This window comes from Babylonia areolata, chromosome 21, assembly GCF_041734735.1.
Source record: "Babylonia areolata isolate BAREFJ2019XMU chromosome 21, ASM4173473v1, whole genome shotgun sequence".
NCBI classification, from domain to species: Eukaryota; Metazoa; Mollusca; class Gastropoda; order Neogastropoda; family Buccinidae; genus Babylonia; species Babylonia areolata.
Genome location: NC_134896.1, coordinates 38,010,888 through 38,032,538, shown reverse-complemented (window position 1 = coordinate 38,032,538; position 21,651 = coordinate 38,010,888). Strand labels below are relative to the sequence as shown.

At 44.8% G+C, this 21,651-nt stretch overlaps 1 protein-coding gene across 2 annotated transcripts in view; it reads right to left on the bottom strand.

Moving 5' to 3' along the window:
* LOC143296283 (polypeptide N-acetylgalactosaminyltransferase-like) overlaps positions 1–21,651 on the bottom strand; it is a 64,431-nt gene that overhangs the window by 11,633 nt on the left and 31,147 nt on the right. For both annotated transcript variants that reach the window (XM_076608131.1, XM_076608130.1), the window contains exons 2-10: positions 18,926–19,180; positions 14,175–14,323; positions 10,610–10,708; positions 9,443–9,510; positions 8,634–8,699; positions 7,072–7,193; positions 4,450–4,537; positions 4,016–4,103; positions 2,151–2,254 (exon numbers count right to left, since the gene is read on the bottom strand). In XM_076608131.1, coding sequence (XP_076464246.1) covers positions 2,151–2,254; positions 4,016–4,103; positions 4,450–4,537; positions 7,072–7,193; positions 8,634–8,699; positions 9,443–9,510; positions 10,610–10,708; positions 14,175–14,323; positions 18,926–19,180 — 1,039 coding nt within the window. The remainder of the gene's footprint in view (positions 1–2,150; positions 2,255–4,015; positions 4,104–4,449; positions 4,538–7,071; positions 7,194–8,633; positions 8,700–9,442; positions 9,511–10,609; positions 10,709–14,174; positions 14,324–18,925; positions 19,181–21,651) is intronic.

The window sequence follows — 21,651 nt, the reverse complement described above, 5'->3', positions numbered from 1 at the left end:
TCTATACATCTGTCAGGTAAACACAGTGTCAGCTTCAGTTTCAAGGAGGTGTCAAATCATGCAGACTGATCATGACATTCTATACATCTGTCAAGTAAACACAGTGTCGGTTTCAGTTTCAAGGAGGTGTCAAATCATGTGGACTGATCATGACATTCTACACATCTGTCAGGTAAACACAGTGTCGGTTTCAGTTTCAAGGAGGTGTCAAATCATGCAGAGATCATGACATTCTATACATCTGTCAGGTAAACACAGTGTCGGCTTCAGTTTCAAGGAGGTGTCAAATCATGTGGACTGATCATGACATTCTATACATCTGTCAGGTAAACACAGTGTCAGCTTCAGTTTCAAGGAGGTGTCAAATCATGCAGACTGATCATGACATTCTATACATCTGTCAGGTAAACACAGTGTCGGCTTCAGTTTCAAGGAGGTGTCAAATCATGCGGACTGATCATGACATTCTACACATCTGTCAGGTAAACACAGTGTCGGCTTCAGTTTCAAGGTGTCAAATCATGTGGACTGATCATGACATTCTACACATCTGTCAGGTAAACACAGTGTCAGCTTCAGTTTCAAGGTGTCAAATCATGCGGACTGATCATGACATTCTATACACCTGTCAGGTAAACACAGTGTCAGCTTCAGTTTCAAGAAGGTGTCAAATCATGTGGACTGATCATGACATTCTACACATCTGTCAGGTAAACACAGTGTCGGCTTCAGTTTCAAGGAGGTGTCAAATCATGCAGAGATCATGATATTCGACATCACATCTGCTGCTGGGATATTTAAAAAAAAAAAAAAAAAACAACAGGAGAGACACCTGACCTTTGCATAAACCTAACATGCTGACCTGGCCATAGCAGACACAGTGACAGTCTGAAGTCCTTACCAACAGGGACTGAGCGACCACATGAATATGTTTGAACAGCTGTCCTTAAAGTAGGTTCCTTACATTTTTTCCATTTCCCTCCACGTGGGGATACTGGCCAAGATCAGTAAGTGCCACATACACACACTATAATGGCAAGACAGTGACAACACACACCACAATAATATGACAGTGATGACACGCAACACAATAACAACACACAGCACAATGACAACACACAGCACAATGACGACACACAGCACAATGATGACACACAGCACAATAACAACACACAGCACAATGATGACACACAGCACAATGACGACACACAGCACAAAGACAACACAATGACAACACACAGCACAATGACAACAGTGACAACACACAGCACACTGACAACACACAGCACAATGACAACACACAGCACAATGACGACACACAGCACAATGACAACACACAACACAATGACGACACACAGCACAATGATGACACACAGCACAATAACAACACACAGCACAATGATGACACACAGCACAATGACGACACACAGCACAATGACGACACACAGCACAAAGACAACACAATGACAACACACAGCACAATGACAACAGTGACAACACACAGCACATTGACAACACACAGCATGACAACACAGTGATGACACATTGCAAAATAATAATACAGTGACAACACAATAACAACACACAGCACAATGAAAACACACTGCACAACGACAACACACAGCACAATGACAACACACAACACAGTGACGACACACAACACAATGACAACACAGCATGACAACACACAGCACAGGGACGACACACAACACAATGACAACACACAGCATAATGACAACACACCACACACTGACAACACACAATACAGTGACGACACACAACACAATGACAACAAAGTGACAACACACAACACAATGACAACACACAACACAATGACAACACACCGCACAATGACAACACACAATGACAACACACAGCACACTGACAACACACAACACAGTGATGACACACAACACAATGACAACACACAACACAATGACAAGACACAATACAATGACAACACACAATACAATGACAACACACCGCACAATGACGACACACAGCACACTGACAACACATGACAACACACCGCACAATGATGACACACAGCACACTGACAACACACAACACAGTGACAACAAACACCAAAACCCAGTGAGGACAGTACGACCAATCAGGATGACGACAAAGGGCAAAGGTCGCTAACTCACCCAGGTTCTCTCCCCCCCACACGTCCATGTCCATGTCATACTGGCCCAGTTCATCAAACCAGCTCTTGTCAATCACAAACAATCCTCCAGCAATCATTGGCGTCCTGCAACACATTGCTCGCCAATCAAACAACAGTTTGCTGGTAATCATTGGGATCATCTAACAGGCAAAAAGATCAACCATGAACAATATTATACTGGTTAACCATGAACAATATTATACTGGTTAACCATGGACAATATTATACTGGTTAACCATGAACAATATTATACTGGTTCTATCAGTCAGGCACAAATGTCACAGTAATAGCCCACATGCCCTGGGTAAAGATCATATCAACACAAATTATTTGAAACAGATACTTTCTCTGTAAAATGTCCATCACAGCAAACAGACACTTCCTCTGTGAAATGTCCATCACAGTATATACATCTCTGTAAAGTGTCCAGCACAGCAAATAGATAATTTCTCTGTAAAATGTCCAACACAGTAAACGGACACTTCCTCTGTCAAATGTCCATCACTGGATATACATCTTTGTAAAATGTCCATCACAGTAAATATATTCTGTGTAAAATGTCTTTTACAGTAAATACATTCTCTGTAAAAATGTATGTCACACTAAATAGATACTTTCCCTGTAAAATATCCACCACTGTAAATAGATACACCCTCTGTATAATGTCCATCACCGTAAACAGTACTTTCCCTGTAAAATGTCCATCACTCTAAATAGATACTTTCTCTGTAAAACGTCCACCACTGTAAATAGATACATTCTCTGTACAATGTCCATCACAGTAAACAGATACTTTCTCTGTAAAATGTCCACCACTGTAAACAGATACTTTCCCTGTAAAATGTCCATCACAGTAAACAGATACTTTCCCTGTAAAATGTCCATCATAGTAAACAGATACTTTCTCTGTACAACGTCCATCACAGTAAACAGATACTTTCCCTGTATAATGTCCATCACAGTAAACAGATACTTTCTCTGTAAAGCCATCACAGTAAACAAATACCTTCCCTGTAAAATGTCCATCACAGTAAACAGATACTTTCCCTGTAAAACGCCCATCACAGTAAAAAGATACTTTCTCTGTAAAACGTCCATCATGGAATTCTCCAGCCTGTGCAGACGTCCCCAAAATGTTGGGATCACAAGGGGATGGGATGAGAACAGATCAGGGCAGCGAACAAGGGCAATGAAGCAGGTGAAAAGGTAAGGCATGGGGACTTACAGCCACGTCGTTGGGCTCAGCTCCTGGCGTGTGTCTGCATCTGTGTGTTAGTGTACATTTGCACGCTTGTGTTGGTGCGTGCGTGCATGCGTGTGTGTGCAGGTTTTCTAAATGCAGCACATTTTCATCCTTGTTTTATTTCAATCATTTGCCTTCTGTGTATCTTTCCCTTCAGTGAGAGGTAGACTAAAAGAATCTTGGTAAAAGTCGACTTACGTAGGATAAAAGAGGCGACGTATCGAGCCACAGGCTCTTCTTCAGGCAAAATCAACACAAATCAATCTTTCCCTTCCCTTTCGATGTATTTACTTTTTTGTTTATTCTGTCGTATCATTTTGTTTCGTTTTTATGTTAATATACTCATCCACGGGGACCTATGTCGTGAGGTAGCACTCACTGTGCTCTTCCTAGGGGACCGATGATCAAATGTAATACTATCTGCACATAACACATATGGGGTCTGACGCAGAACAATCTACACAGGGCACGCTTACGGTCTGGTGAACAAGTATCAACACAAGATACACTTACCGTCCGGAGAACTACTGGCGACAAAAGACACACTTGGGGGATGTCATGTAATACTATACATGTACACAGCACAAATGACGGGAACTGACCTGATGGGAGAGATGGGGTCAGATGCTCTTCTGTTGCGTTCCTCGGCCTTCATGTAGTCCCACTTAAACACCAGGTTCCAGTCAAACCCTGCACGCACACACACACACACACATACGCACACACACACACACGCGCGCACACAGATGTTGGGGCACATGCTTGTGAGCACACACACACACACACACACACACACACACATACCACATGCAGGAAAATGCTATAAAGAATCAACAACAACCATACACCCTATACCTGAAAACAGTCACACATAATATACTGGTACAGCTTCAAGACCTCTACCACACACTCCATTAACATGCTACGTCTGTGAGATGCTTTACACTACTTCCCTAAACACATACAGAAACACACACATGGCTGCACTTCCATTCAAACTGCATGGACTGTTTAGAAAACAGGAGCAATACTTTACCTCCTTTGAGGTCAGCAGATGCTCCGAGGTAATCAAAGTTGTCCATGTTGATCACATCAATAATGGGACTCACCACATTCCTCCGGTCCTGTGAGTTACACACACACACACACACACACACACACACACACACAAAATTAGAAGAGAAATCAAAACAAAGAAATTACACCACAATTCTCATTTTCCTTGTCGAAAAGAAAACTTTGAGTTCAGCTGTGTTATTCTGAAAGCTCATCGGAAAGGTAGCCTACCCTTAGGATACACCATCAGCTGTTTCCCTTGTCTACAGTGTTCCTTTGTCAACAATGTTTCTCTAGTCAACAATGTTTCTTTGTCTACAATGTTCCTTTGTCAATGAAGTTTCTCTTGTCAACAATGTTTATTTGTCTACAGTGTTCTTTTGTCAACAATCTTCCTTTGTCAACAATGTTTCTTTGTCTACAGTGTTCTTTTGTCAATGATGTTCCTTTGTCAACAAAGTTTCTCTTGTCAACAATATTCCTTTGTCTACAGTGTTACTTTCTCAACAGTGTTTCTCTTGTCAACGTTTTTCCTTTGTCAACAATGTTTGTCTACAGTGTTACTTTCTCAACGGTGTTTCTCTTGTCAACATTGTTCCTTTGTCAACAATGTTTCTCATGTCAACATTGTTCCTTTGTCAACAATGTTTCTCTTGTTAACAATGTTCCTTAATCTACAATGTTTCCTTTTTCAACAACATTCCTTTGTCTACAGTGTTTCCTTTGTCAATAACATTCCTTTGTCCACAATGTTTCCTTTGTCAACAACATTCCTTTGTCTACAATGTTTCCTTTGTCAACAACATTCCTTTGTCTACAATGTTTCCATTGTCAGTAACATTCCTTTGTCTACAATGTTTCCTTTTTCAACAACATTCCTTTGTCTACAATGTTTCCTTTGTCAATAACATTCCTTTGTCCACAATGTTTCCTTTGTCAATAACATTCCTTTGTCTACAATGTTTCCTTTTTCAACAACATTCCTTTGTCTACAATGTTTCCTTTGTCAATAACATTCCTTTGTCCACAATGTTTCCTTTGTCAACAACATTCCTTTGTCTACAATGTTTCCTTTGTCAACAACATTCCTTTGTCCACAATGTTTCCTTTGTTAAAAACATTCCTTTGCCTACAATGTTTCCTTTATCAGTAGCAGTCCTTTGTCTACAATGTTTCCTTTGTCAACAACATTCCTTTGTCTACAATGTTTCCTTTGTCAATAACATTCCTTTGTCTACAATGTTTCCTTTGTTAACAACATTCCTTTGCCTACAATGTTTCCTTTGTTAACAACATTCCTTTGCCTACAATGTTTCCTTTGTCTACAATGTTTCCTTTGTTAACAACATTCCTTTGTCTACAATGTTTCCTTTGTTAACAACATTCCTTTGCCTACAATGTTTCCTTTATCAGTAACAGTCCTTTGTCTACAATGTTTCCTTTGTCAACAACATTCCTTTGTCTACAATGTTTCTTTTGTCAATAACATTCCTTTGTCTACAATGTTTCCTTTGTCAACAACATTCCTTTGTCTACAGTGTTTCCTTTGTCAACAACATTCCTTTGTCTACAATGTTTCCTTTCCCAACAACATTCCTTTGTCTACCATGTTTCCCTTGTCTACAAAGTTACCTTGTCTACAGTGTTACCATGTCCACTAGGTTACCTTATCTATAATGTTACCTTGTTAAAGTGTTTACATTGTCTACAGTATTACATTGTCTACAATTTTACCTTGTCCATGGCGTTACCATGTCCACAGTGTTTCCCTGTCTATATGTTACCTTGTCTCCACGTAACCTTGTCAGCACTGTTTTCTTGTCAGCGTGTTATCTTGTCAGTCGTGTTTCCCTGTTTACTGTTTACCTTATATACCATGTTACTTTGTCTACTGTGTTACCTTGTCTACTGTGTTACCTTGTCTATTAACTTGTCTACTGTGTTAACTTGTCTACTATGTCATTATTATCTCTTTTTTTTTTTTACTTGTCTATTGTGTCAACTTGTTTACTGTGTTAGCTTTTTTTTATCGTATGACCTTGTCAACAGTGTTAGCCAGTTTACATTGACTTCTATGTCTGAATGATTCCCTTGTCAATGAATGTTACCCTCTTCTACAGCGTTAGCTTGTCTGCATTGTTACCTGGTTTACAGTGATTACTTTGTTTACAAAATTACCTTGACTGAGTGTTAACTTTGTCTACATTGTTATCCGGTCTTCAGTGTTACTTTTTTTTTTTCTACAAAATTACCTTGTCTCAGCGTTAACCTTATCTGCACTGTTACCCAGTCTACAATATTACCATGTCTTGGACAGAGATAACCACAGGTGAGTTCAGAGTCACCTGGGCACCGATGAAGTTCCAGCCAGCTGCAGAAGGACAGACAAACAAAAGTCGACAAAAAAAAAAAGAAAAAAAAAAAAGAAAAAAAAGAAAGGAAGAAAAGCACAGTCAACAGTCAAGATCAATGAATAATTCATGAGCAATCAGTAAACAGAAGAAAAAAAAAAAACCCTCTCCAACCCCCTCCCCCCCACCCTCCATCCCCCGCACCCCAGCCCCCCCCCCCCCCCCCCCCACCCGCCCCCCAAGCCCCTTACCTGAGCCACCCTGTCCAGCAGAGGCTCCAGCCAGTTGCTGTTACACTCGCAGTGACTGTCCAGGAAGGTCAGCACTGGTGCCGTCGCAGCCGCTGCCCCCTTCACTCTCGACCGGATCAGTCCTGGCAGTCACAGACAGGGGGGTCAATGTATTCGTGTGAACAGAGGTCAATGTATTCACACAAACAAGAGTCAGTATCAGCACTTTCAACCGGATCAGTCCCGACCACTAACAGGGGTCAAGGTATTCACATGAACAGGGGTCAATGGATTCGTATGAACACGGGATCAATATATTCGTATGATCAGAGGTCAGTGTATTCATGTGATCAGGGGTCAATGTATTCACATGAACAGCAGGTCAAAATATTTATGCGAACAGAGGTCAATGTATTATGTGATAGGGGTGGGGGTGGCGGTGGGAGGTGGGTTTTTTTCCCCAATGTATTCACATGAACAGGGGTCAGTGTATTCATACGAACAGAGGTCAATATCAGCATTCTCAACCAGATCAGTCTTGACCACAAGCAGGGGTCAATGTACTCATGTGAACAGGGAGTCAATGTATTCATATGAACAGGGGTAAATGTATTCATGTGAACAAGGGTCACTGCATTCATATGAACAGGGGTCAGTGTATTCATTTGAACAGGGGTCAGTGTATTCATTTGAACAGGGGTCAATGCCTTCATCTGATCAGGGGTCAATGTATTCATGTGAACAGGGGTATTCATGTGAACAGGGGTCAATAATAACACTCTCGAATGGATGAGACGACCAGAAACGAGGCGTACTTTTCATGAGCAATGGTTATCATTTATTAATGTGAAATGGTCATTATATCACATCATGTGAACAATGGTCACTATATCACTTCACATAAACTGGGAGGGTTGGTGGTGGTTGTCACTATATTAATTCACATAAACAGTGGGTCACTATAACTATCACCTAACATGAACATGGGGTCAATATATTAATTCACATGAATGGGGTTTGATATATTAATTCACATGAACAGGGTTTGATATATTAATTCACATGAACAAGAATCAATACATCACTTCACATGAACAACTGTCACTATATAACTTGACATGAAGTGGTCAATATATTATTTTGCATGACCAGGGGTCAATATATCACTTCACATAAACAGAGGTCAACATCTTGCTTCACATGATAAGTGGTCAATACTTTACTTCACACAATTACCAGCAGCGGTCGATAAATTGCTTCATGTGAACTGGTGTCAATACATTACTTGCAGTGGCTAAACAGAATATAATACTCACAATCTGGTTATACAGTTTAATCATGAAGACTTTCACCCTATAATTAGTACATGTGGTGACATTTTTTTTTTTTAAGCCAAATTTGTTGTTGACAGACAAAATATTTCAAGTGAAAATGAAGTAAATAAAGTTACCATGGAGGCATACATACATACATACATACATACATACAGACAGACAGACAAGCACTAGGACAACAAAACCAGGGTTATTATGTAGACTCACTTTGTTTACACACGTCAAACAAAATAAGACCCAAACACTGACCTTCTCTCTTGTCATTTCTCAAAACTTTGACCTTGTCAATGGCTGTCACCTCTTCACCGTCTGACGCTGCACACCCACACACCACACACACACACACACACACACGAATGCACACACACACAAACACACACACACATGAGCATAAACACACTTATATGAATGTATGTATATATACACGTATACATGCACAAATATCATTGCACACTTGCTACACCTGTTACTACTTTCGCTACGTGTGGGTCTTAATGCACTATGCTGTCTGTGTCTGTGTGCACTGTGTGTCTGGGTCTGTGCTGTGTGCATGTACTGTGCTGTGTGTGTGTGTGTGTGTGTCGTGTGTGTGTGTGTGTGTGTGTGTGTGTGTGCATTCATGCATGCGTGCGTGTGTGCGTGCGTGCATGTGTGTGTGTGTGTGTGTGTGTGTGTGTGCGCGTGCATGCGTGCGTGTGTGTGTGTGTGCGCGTGCGTAGTGTGTGTGTGTGTGCGCGTGCGTGTGTGTGTGTGTGTGTGTGTGTGTGTGTGTGTGTGTGTGTGTGTGTGTGTGTGCGCGCGCGTGCGCGCGCGTGCGTGCGTGCGTGTGTGTGTGTGTGCGCGTGCGTACGTGTGTGTGTGTATGTATGTATGTGTGTGTGTATGTGTGTGTGTGTGTGTGTGTGTGTGTGCGTGCGTGCGTGCGTGCGTGCGTGCGTGCGTGCGTGCGTGCATGCGTGCGTGCGTGTGTGTGTGTGCAGTATGTACGTATCTATAAACAGTGTGCTGTGTGTGTCTGTGGATGCAAAGGTATGTGGGAGAGGAAACACACAACTCACGATCGTCACTGAAGTCGTCCACCAGAATGATTTCTTTGATGAGGTGAGGGGGACTCATACGTAACACACTGTTCAACACACATTCAAACCTTTACATTGTGTACCTGTTATAATTATGCACATTATGCAACAAACTGTTCAACACACATGTAAACCTTTACTTTGCATATCTGCCATAAACACTTTTCACAACACAATGTTCAACACAAATGTAAACCATTACTTTGTGTAACTGTTATGTGTACATTGTGAAACACACTGTTCAACACACCATTACTTTGTGTAGCTGTTATGTGTACATTGTGCAACACACTGTTCAACACGCATGTCAACCTTTGAGTACCTGTTTTTGCACATCATATTGTGCAACACACTATTCAACGCACATGCAAACCTTAACTTTGTGTACCTGCTATAAACACAACTTACAACACACTGTTCAACATACAAGCAAACCTTTACTTTGTGTACCTGTTAATGTGTTATAAACACATTGTTCAACAAACAATTAAACACACATGTAAGTTTTTACTTTCTGTACCTGTTACAAACACATTTTACACACACTATTCAACAAACACGTAAACCTTTACTTTTTTGTACCTGTCACATATACATATTGTACACTACATTGCACATCACACTGTTTGACACAAATGTAAACCTATAAAAACCTCTTGTGTACACACACTGCACTGTTCACACAAATTTACAATGTGTACCTGTCATTATACAACACCTTTAATTTATGCACATGTTGAACACAGATCCACATTTACTTCATGTACTGGCATGCAGCTGCACACATATTCAATAACAATACAAAGATCTGTTTGTGTGTGTATGCATGCGCATGCATGCATATGTGTGTGTGTTTGTAAATGTGTGTGTGTGTGTGTGTGTGTATTTGGGCATGCGCATGTGAGTATGTGCTTGCATTGGTACTGTGTGTGTGTTCATGTGTGTGTGCACACATGAACATGCACATGTGTGTGTGTGTGTGTGTGTGTGTGTGTTTACGTGAGTGTATGTGTGTGTTTATGTGTGTGTGTGTGTGTGTGTGTGTGTGTGTGTGTAAGAGTGTGTTTTGTAAGAGTGTGTGTGTGTGTGTATAAGAATGTGTGTGTGTCTGCACACATACACCTGTGTGCGCAGATTGTGTCTCACCTGACAATGGTTCTGAGCAAGGTGGACCTGGCCTCATTGTGAAAGGTGATAATGACGGAGGTGCTGGGCAAGTCAGAGCGCCATGCAGCCGTGTGACACCTGCACACACCACCGTTTTCCTTCCTCTACACCTGTGTAAACACTGTGCACCACCAGCCTCTGCCCCCCCCCCCCACGCCCCCCCAGGACCCCCCATGCGCCCCCTCCCCCACCGACAGCCACTTTCCTGTGTCTGTTTACCCTGCCTGTCTGGTGAAGAGACGTCTGTCATTTTGCCTTTGGTTGTGGAAAAACAAACAGCTGCAGGGGGGGTGGGGTGGGGTGGGGGTGGGGGGGGGGCTGTACTGTATACACACATTCCAACTGTTAAATTCAGCAAGACTGACTGACTTAACCTGAAAGAACAATAAGGCCAGGAGAGTAAATGATCATCACACTGACTGACTGACTAAATCCACTCCATTCCGACAAGAGCATAAAGCGCCAAGAAATCTTCTCTCAAGTCAATTCTGTCTGCTGATTTCGTTCAGGGTCTTGCCGGCTGTTTTCATTTTATCTTCGACAGTTTTTCCTCACTGGATCCAGCAAGACACCGCTCTCTTTCTGTCAATGACTGTGGCCAGCCTGTGTGCTCGGTACAGTGTGGTTACCGTGACTGTCCTCAACATGAACACAATGTACGCCATCCTGTGACAGTCTATGTCTTCTTCTTCTTCTTCTTCTGCGTTCATGGGCTTCAACTCCCACGTTCACTCGTATATACGCGAGTGGGCTTTTTATGTGTGTGAACGTTTTTACCCCGCCATGTAGGCAGCCATACTCCGCTTTCGGGGGTGTGCATGCTGGGTATGTTCTTGTTTCCATAACCCACCGAACGCTGACATGGATTACAGGATCTTTAACGTGCGTATTTGATCTAATGCTTGCGTATACACACGAAGGGGGTTCAGGCACTGGCAGGTCTGCACATATGTTGACCTGGGAGATCGTAAAAATTTCCACCTTTTACCCACCAGGCACCGTCACCGTGATTCGAACCCGGGACCCTCAGATGGAAAGTCCAACGCTTTAACCATTCGGCTGTGGCGCCCATCTCAGTCTATGTCAAGTCAGTCAGAGTTAATCCTCTCTCCTTTTTTTCTTGGAGGACTTTGGGTTTTCTTGGGAGTTGCTGTGGCAGAATCGGTTAGGCATTGGACTTCTGATCCAGTTTTCACCAGTTGTCAGAGTTCGAGCCCCCTTTCAGCATTGGTGTTGTGTCCTTGGGAAAGGCACTGTACTGTGATTTTCCTCACTCCACCCAGATGTAAACGCTAACCTGACTTTAGTACAGTTTGCGAAGGATAAAATAGCAGGAGAGAATTGGGCCCAGCCTTCCAGTGCCAAGCCCTAAACACAGCAGATATGATTTTACTGCCCCGATGACCATAAAAGGCTATATTGGACAATTAAGCTTTAAACCTTTTATTTCTGTCCCATAATCCATGCTATTTCAGTGGCATGCTCCTCATCCCCAATCAACCACATTCTGCCACACCAAGGCCCAACTGCTGCAGTCCTGGTGTCAGCAGTCCATGTGGAGCTATCAATACTGGGTCACCTTGCTGCCACACATGAGATGAAGCCCTGGACTGCTGCTGAGTCAGCCGAGTGCTTGTTCTGATTCAGAATGTGTATGTTGTTACCACTGGCTGATGATGACACTACGACACTAATCACCTAGCTGCAGGACCATTCCCTCCCCAGCCTCCCCCAACCGCCTCCGGAACCTCCCACCGCCACCCCCCTGGCATGGAGACCACTATCACGCCATTCCGAAAGGCCCCATGAATCCGTGACACCAAAGTCTTGGACATGATCTCACCACAAGCATGAAACTGGGGAGATGGGGGAGGGGGGAGAGGAAGGGAAGAGGGTGGGTGGGGGGGAGGGGGAATCAAAACTGATGTCACCAAATGCACAGCATTTATGGGTGTAGATTTTGGTGGTGGTTTTTTTAATTTTTTTATCCACCTCCTTTCCAATGAACAGCAGGTTGTTATACTAACCCATCTGATTACTACACTTCCATCCTTAGCAAACCAAGCTCCTATTTGAACTGAAAATGATGCAAATGACTGCTAGTAATCAGTGTATCAACATGTTAATAAAAGTGCTACGTTTTGTGAATAAGAAATAAAAATGGAACTGTAACCTGACTGTAAAAGTATTTGATTTCTTTATGACTGGTTGTGCCCTTCCTAGAAGTGCACTGTAATAATTAAAATGTGTGGGGGAAAAAACCTATTCTTAAGCCAAATTTGGTGTTGAAAGACTAAATATTTCCATGTAAAATTAATATGTTAAAGTTTACCACACACACACACACACGCACGCACACACACACACACACACACACACACACACATATACAAACACACAGATAGACAGACAACCGAAACCCATGTTATTACACAGACTTGCACTGTGTGTAAACACACACACGTGAGCCAACAAAGAGTGCAAAGACAGCTGGAAAGGTCTTCAGGATAAAAAAACAAACAAACTTGCAACCTCTCAATGAACACAGACAGACATTTCAGACGAACACACTGACACACATGCAGACAGGCAGACAAACAGATTATTCAGACAGACAGTGCACTGACACAGACAACAGACATGAACACACTGACACACATACAGACAGACAGATGGACAGTGCACTGATACAGACAACAGACATGAACACACTGACACACAGACAGATGGACAGTGCACTGATACAGACAACAGACATGAACACACTGACACACAGGCAGACAGATGGACGGACAGTGCACTGACACAGACATGAACACACTGACACACATACAGACAGACAGACGGACAGTGCACTGATACAGACAACAGAGATGAACACACTGACACACAGACGGACAGTGCACTGATACAGACAACAGAGATGAACACACTGACACACAGACAGACAGACAGACGGACAGTGCACTGATACAGACAACAGAGATGAACACACTGACACACAGACAGACAGACGGACAGTGCACTGATACAGACAACAGACATGAACACACTGACACACAGACAGACAGACAGTGCACTGATACAGACAACAGACATGAACACACTGACACACAGACAGATGGACAGTGCACTGATACAGACAACAGACATGAACACACTGACACACAGACAGACGGACAGTGCACTGATACAGACAACAGACACGAACACACTGACACACAGACAGACAGGAAGACAGACGGACAGTGCACTGACAACAGACATGAACACACTGACACACAAGCAGACAAACAGACAGACGGACAGTGCACTGACACAGACAACAGCCATGAACACACTGACACACACACACAGACAGACAGACAAACAGGTAGACGGACAGACAGACCGTAACACACACAGACACACATGCAGACAAACAGACAGACAGTGCACTGACACAGACATCAGACATGAACACACTGACACACATGCAGACAGACAGACACACAGATAGACACACAGACAGGCAGACAACCAGACGGACAGACAGTGCACTGACTGAGAGTGGCGTGTGTCTGGCACCGCTCTGTCCAGGGCGATGTCGTCGCTGGCCTTCTGGTTGAACTTGTTGCGGGCATAGGCGTCCTCCCCCACCTTCAGCCGTTTCTTGTCCAGGTACGCCTGGCTGTCAAACTGATCCCACGACACCTGACCGACACAGTTCAAATGTTGTTTTACGTCCTCTGGTAATCCCCATGTGGGACATTTCTGGTTACTTTATCTACAGAAAAAACCGACACAGCCTGTCTACCTTGGTGGGGTAAAACAGGTTATACATGTGGAGTGATGGCCTAGAGGTAACACGTCCACGTAGGAAGTGAGAGAATCTGAGCGCGCTGGTTCGAATCATGACTCAGCCGCCGATACTTTCTCCCCCTCCACTAGACCTTGAGTGGTGGTCTCGACGCTAGTCATTCGGATGAGATGATAAAGCGATGTTCTGTGTGCAGCATGCACTTAGTAAAACAACCCACAGCAACAAAAGGGTTGTTCCTGGCAGAATTCTGAAGAAAAAAACCACTTCGATAGGAAAAACAAATAAAGCTGCATGCAGGAAAAAATACAAAGAAATGGGTGGCGCTGTAGTGTAGGGACGTGCTCTCCCTGGGGAGAGCAACCTGAATTTCACACAGAGAAATCTGTTGTGATAAAAAGAAATACAAATGCAAATACAAAAGCCCACTCGTGCACATACGAGTGAACATGGGAGTTGCAGCCCATGAATGATGAAGAAGAAGAAATCGTCAGCAGCAGCAATTTAACTCATCAAGCCCTCAGCCTGAGCATAGCTCTGACATGAAAATTCGTCTTATTAAGCAGCAATTTAACTCATTAAGCCCTCAGCCCTAGCATATCTCTGGCATGAAAATTTGTCTATTAAGAGGAGTTGGTATTATACTCCATGTTTGGTGATACATATACCATGTCATACTGATGCAAACTAGGCCTATCGGTTTGCTCTGCTTGGTGGCTAACAATGAAAAGACGACCCGTCTTGCCCGGTCCGCTGTTAGCCAATCAAACACCTCTAAAAGCTACAAGCGCTGAATCATTCCTTTGGCCAAGGCTCTCGACGCCATCTTGTCAGGTTTACGCTCTGTCTCATCTTACGCTTTTTTTGGGCTATTAAGCGTGTTCATTTGGCCTTATTTTGCTGCATGCGGCTTGATTTTATTGTATTCTTACCTTTTGTGTACTCGATTCGACTCTGCCCCTTCGAATTGTATATAATAGCTCTGGCATGAAAATTTGTCTTATTAAGCAGCAATTTAACTCATCAAGCCCTCAGCCTGAGTATAGCTCTGACATGAAAATTTGTCTTATTAAGCAGCAATTTAACTCATCATGTCCTCAGCCTGAGCATAGCTCTAACGTGAAAATTTGTCTGATAAAGCAGCAATTTAACTCATCATGCCCTCAGCCCAAGCATAGCTCTGACGTGAAAATGTGTCTTATCAAGCAGCAATTTAACTCATCACGCCCTCAGCCCGAGCATAGCTCTGACGTGAAAATTTGTCATGTCAGTTTGTGTTTTTTTACGTTCCTACATATGCATAAACTGCAAGGAAAGGGAACTAACTACAACAGTATTTTCGGATGTGTCTGCACGTAATTTGGAGGGGGGGAAATGTATATTTTCTGTGTTTTTTTTCTATATAGGTATTGCATGGAAGTCTGCTGAGGTTGTAAACTCCCCCAGGGTTGAATGAGTTAACCAGTTCAACATTCTCAGTGTCATTACATTTCCTTTTGTCACAGCCTCACCACTGCCTGCATGTGTGCTCCAAGAGCATGGAGGCTTCCGTCATGTGGAGACAGCAGGGAAAGACAACTCCCCTGCATCATCATCCACCCTTCATCTCCCCACCCCTCATCTCCTCTCGTCCTCACCCACCCTGTCTTCTCCTCTGACACCTTGTTCTTTACCACCTTCACCCTCCACCCCACCTCCCTGTAATCCCACCCCCACTCCCCCCCTCCCTCTCCCCTCTGCCCTCAACTCAACACCCCCACACCACCCAACACCCTCTGTCCTATAGCTTCTGACCTATAAACTGTACCAAAACAGTCAGTCAGACAGCTGTACAAACTGGCTTAAGCAGTCACCGTTTGTCACACTGTGTGTAGACGTTTCTCTCTCGCTGTTACCTTTGACTGACTCATTTTGTGTCTGTCTGTCCGTCTGTGCTCTCTCTCTCACTGTCTTTTTCTCACTGACCTCCGCCCTCCCACAGCCATCATCCCTATCTGTCTCAGTCTCAATCTCCTGTGTCTCTCTCTCCATCTCTGTGTATTAACTTTACCCATTCACTTATATAAGTCGAGAAATTTAACTTGGCACAAATGAAGAATTACCACCAAAACAGCAAAAACAAAGTCCTGTTCTCTGTTCTCATCCACCCTTTCCGCACACCCTCCCTACCCCTGTCCTCATCCTACTGTCATCCCACCACATCATCCACCCTTTCCTCCCCCTCCCCCTCTCCCCAATTCCTCTGTTCCCTCCATCCCCCATCCCCAACCTCATCCCCCCCCCACCCCTACCCACCCCTCCACCATTCCTCACCACCCCCCTTGTCCTCACCTACCCCCTCTGTCCTTATCTCTCTCTTCCCCCCCACCCCCCCAGCGCCCCCCCACCCCACCCCCCATCATACCCCCCCAGGCTCCCCCTCCACACACATCCCCCCTCCATCCCTGTCTAAGCAATGCCACTTTGCCCTTTGTGAACCCATTAGACATATGGCCCGTGGTGGACATGAAAGGGAGAGACCACAGGCAGACGAAAACACATCCCCTACGAACCACCACCACCGCCACTACTACCATCACCTTGCTGTTTGTTTGTGCCACCAGAATTCTTCTCTCTCTGCCCCCCAGTGTCCCGTAATGTCTGGTGACCTGATGGCAAAAATCACCACCACCACCACCACCACCACCACTCACCTTTCTGTTAGCCCCCTCAAGAATCATGTGCCCTCTGTCCATTGTTTGGTGATCTGGTCAGAAAATCACCACCACTAACACCTCCACCAACCACTACCACCACCACCACTACCTCCACCACCACCACCAATCACCTTTCAGTCAATGCCCTCAGAATCCTGTCCTGTGTGTCCCCATGCCCTGTGTCCGGTGATGTGGTGACAAAATCATCGCCGCCACCACCACCACCATCACCACCACTATCACCCCCACCAATCACTACCACCACCACCACTACCTCCAGCACCACCAATCACCTTTCAGTCAATGCCCTCAGAATCCTGTCCTGACAAAATCATCGCTGCCACCACCACCACCACCACCACTCACCCACCTTCCCCTTTCTGTTTCCATTTATAGTTTCTCAACTCAAGGAGGTGTCACTGTGTTCAGACGAATTCATGTACCCTACACCACAACCTGCTAGGCAGATGTCTGACCAGCAGCATAACCCAACATACTTAGGCCTTGAGTGCAAGCTTATGTATTTCTGTACCTATCAAAGCGGATTTCTTCCAAACAATTTTGCCAAGAGGACAACACTTGTGTTGCCATGGGTTCTTTTTCAGTGTGCCAAGTGCATGCTGCACATGGGACCTTGGGTCAATCATCCCATCTGAATGGCTAGACGCTCAGTTTGATTTTCTAGTCAAACTTGGGAGAAAGGGCAAAGACCAGGATGTGAACCTAGAACCACCAGAGACAATGTACTGGCAGACAAGCATCTTAACCACTGTGCCACCTTCCGACTTCCCTTTCCGTTAGCCCTCTCAGAGTCATAACCATTGTGCCACCTTCCGACTTCCCTTTCCGTTAGCCCTCTCAGAGTCATAACCATTGTGCCACATTCCAATTCACCTTTCCGTTAGCAATGCCAGAGTCATAACCATTGTACTAACTTCTGACCCACATTTCCGTAAGCCCCGTCAGAGTCATAACCACTGTGCCACCTTCCGACCCACCTTTCCGTTAGTCCTCTCAGAGTCATAACCATTGTGCCACCTTCCGACTTCCCTTTCCGTTAGCCCTCTCAGAGTCATAACCATTGTGCCACATTCCAATTCACCTTTCCATTAGCCCTGTCAAAGTCATAACCATTGTACTAACTTCTGACCCACCTTTCCGTAAGCCCCGTCAGAGTCATAACCATTGTGCCACCTTCCAACCCACCTTTCCGTTAGTCCTCTCAGAGTCATAACCATTGTGCCATCTTCTGACTTCCCTTTCCGTTAGCACCATCAGAGTCATAACCATTGTGCTACCTTCCGACTTCCCTTTCCATTAGCCGTGTCAGTCATAACCAGTGTGCCACCTTCTGACTCACCTTTCCATTAGCCCTCTCATAGTCAGATCCACTGTGCCACCTTCTGATTTCCCTTTCTGCTAGCCCTCTCATAGTCAGATCCACTGTGCCACCTTCTGATTTCCCTTTCTGCTAGCCCTCTCATAGTCAGATCCACTGTGCCACCTTCTGATTTCCCTTTCTGCTAGCCCTCTCATAGTCAGATCCACTGTGCCACCTTCTGATTTCCCTTTCTGCTAGCCCTCTCATAGTCAGATCCACTGTGCCACCTTCTGATTTCCCTTTCTGCTAGCCCTCTCATAGTCAGATCCACTGAGCCACCTTCTGATTTCCCTTTCTGCTAGCCCTCTCAGAGTCATAACCATTGTGCCACCTTCTAACTCACCTTTCCGTTATCCCTCTCACCCACCTTTCCGTTAGCCCCGTCAGAGTCATAACCATTGTGCCACCTTCCGACCCACCTTTCCGCTAGCCCTGTCAGAGTCCTGCCCTGTGTCTGGCGGCCGGGTGGGCACCAGCATGGGGGGCGTCTTCCGGCGCCTCACGGGGGTCTTCTTGGTGGGCACCACCACCATCTCCTCCACCCTCTCCTCCCTCCTGGGGGGGTCCGGGTCCTGGTCGTCACTGCGATGGGCGATGACGATGTCGCCCTGGACCACCTGTATCCCGTCATTGCCCGTGTCCGCCCCCCTCGCCTTGTTCAGCCGCTGCTCATGCTGAAGTCAAACACAGGTGAGGAGTAGTGAGCAAAGCTTCTGGCAATTTTTTTTTTTTTTCTGTATGCAGTCATCCTTACTTTTTTTTTCCCCTTTCTCCTTGTAAAGAAGGTTCTATTCTTCCAAAAAGTAAACAAATTACAAAACAAACATTTTAACGACATCATACGTTAATCATATGGTATAGGTCTATGATGACACATTTATCAAACATTTCCCTCATTCTTAAGAACATTAATACCTTGTATACCCACACACATTTCGAAGACTGACAACAACAGCTACTTCTTACCCATGTACAACTATACATGCGTAAAGTCTCTCTCCAACTGACTCTGTGTTGTTTACCCTATAACTGTTCCACTATCAGTTTATCGTTTGTATACAGTGTTGTGTCCTTAGGTCAAATTTTGTAGAATAATAAAAATGTGTGTTTGAAGAGAGACCTGCATTTCCCCAATACTCACATAAATGGGATGGGGAAAAAAAACACAACTGCTCCATCTCTTGCTTCCCTGGGAATTTATACCACTTGAGGACTGTCACTACGTGTGTGCTATGATTGCAAAGTAAGATGCACATTGTTTGCGTGTACATGATCACTGGTGTACATGTGCGTGTGAACTGAAGCATGACTGAGAGACACAGGAAACCAATGATGAGCACATGAAGGCTGCTGTCAGTCATCTCTACCCAGCTGTGATGCTAGTGACACTGTGTTTGTTGTAAAATACTTAAGTGTTTGGTCTCTGACTGAGGACAGACACTATGTCAGGACCAATAATAATGAATAACTGCAAGTAAGGTAGTGCGCAGAACAGGGGATTTTCCTCCCTATAGTCCGTTCTCTTCCACTGACAGCCTTTCTTCAGCAGCAGAGGCAAACACTAATTGCACACATCATAAAAGATCACAGTATAATTCCGTTTTATCCAACCTCTATGACAAAGGGCAGAATTGCATTATAAGAATCTTCACTTGTGACGAAAACAGATGCTGATTCCTTGAAATCATCTTTGACGGCAGCAGAATCCAATTCTATCCATTGTCTTAATCACAACAGCAGGATCCTGTGTTACCAATCCTCTACAATGGAGGTATGGTGGCAGACTACAGAAAAGATCAATGGCTGAAGGCTGATGCCTGTCAGCACTGTCCAGAGTTCACACACACACACACACACACACCACAACAAACACATACACACACCACCACCACCTCCTCCACCACCATCACCTCCCGCCCCCCCCCCCCACCCCCGCACCCCCCCCCCTTCCCCCCGCACACCACGCACAGTTTCAGTTTCAGTAGCTCAAGGACAACACACACACACACACACACACATACACACCCACTGCACAACAGACACACACACACCACACACAAGAGACACAGACACAACCACACACACGCCATACACCACACACACTACAGAACAGACACACACACACACACACCAAACACAACAGACACAGGCACAGACACACAGAAACAAACAACACATACTACCACCACAACTGACTCCCCTAACAAACACACACACACAGCACACACACACACACACACACACACACACACACAACACACTTACACACACACACACAGCACACACACACACACACACACATGCACACACGCACACACACACATGCACACACACACCACACACATGCACACACACACACACACACACAAACACACACACATAAACAATACGTATGACCACCGCCACGAACCCCCCCCCCCCACACACTCCCCAAGCACACACACACACACACACACACACACACACACACAGGTGAATGACAAACGATCTGGTTTACAGTGTAAAGGTGGCTGGCCCTGACAGAAAAAGGACTGGGAACAGGGGACTCCAGCCAGAGGACAGCACACACACCGTCACATCCCTAGTGACAAAGGATGACCACATAACAGGCCCCCTTTGTCACAGGGCTGCTGCTGTCTATCTATCTATCCGTCTGTCTGTATCAGCACTGTATACACAGGACAACACACAGACCGTCCCACATCCCTAGAGACAGTGGGCCTAGTGCTGGCTATCTATCTGACTGTCTGTCTGTCTGTCTGTATCAGCACTGTATACACAGGACAACACACAGACCGCCCCACATCCCCTAGAGACAGTGGGCCTGGTGCTGTCTGTCTATCTGTCTGTCTGTATCAGTACTGTATACACAAGACAGCACACAGACCGTACCACATCCTCCGCAGAGACAGAGGGCCTGGTGCTGTCTGTCTATCTGTCGGTCTGTCTGTATCAGTACTGTATACACAAGACAGCACACAGACCGTACCACATCCCCCGCAGAGACAGAGGGCCTGGTGCTGTCTGTCTATCTGTCGGTCTGTCTGTATCAGTACTGTATACACAGGACAGCACACAGACCGCCCCACATCTCCCGCAGAGACAGAGGGCCTGGTACTGTCTGTCTATCTGACTCTCTGTCTGT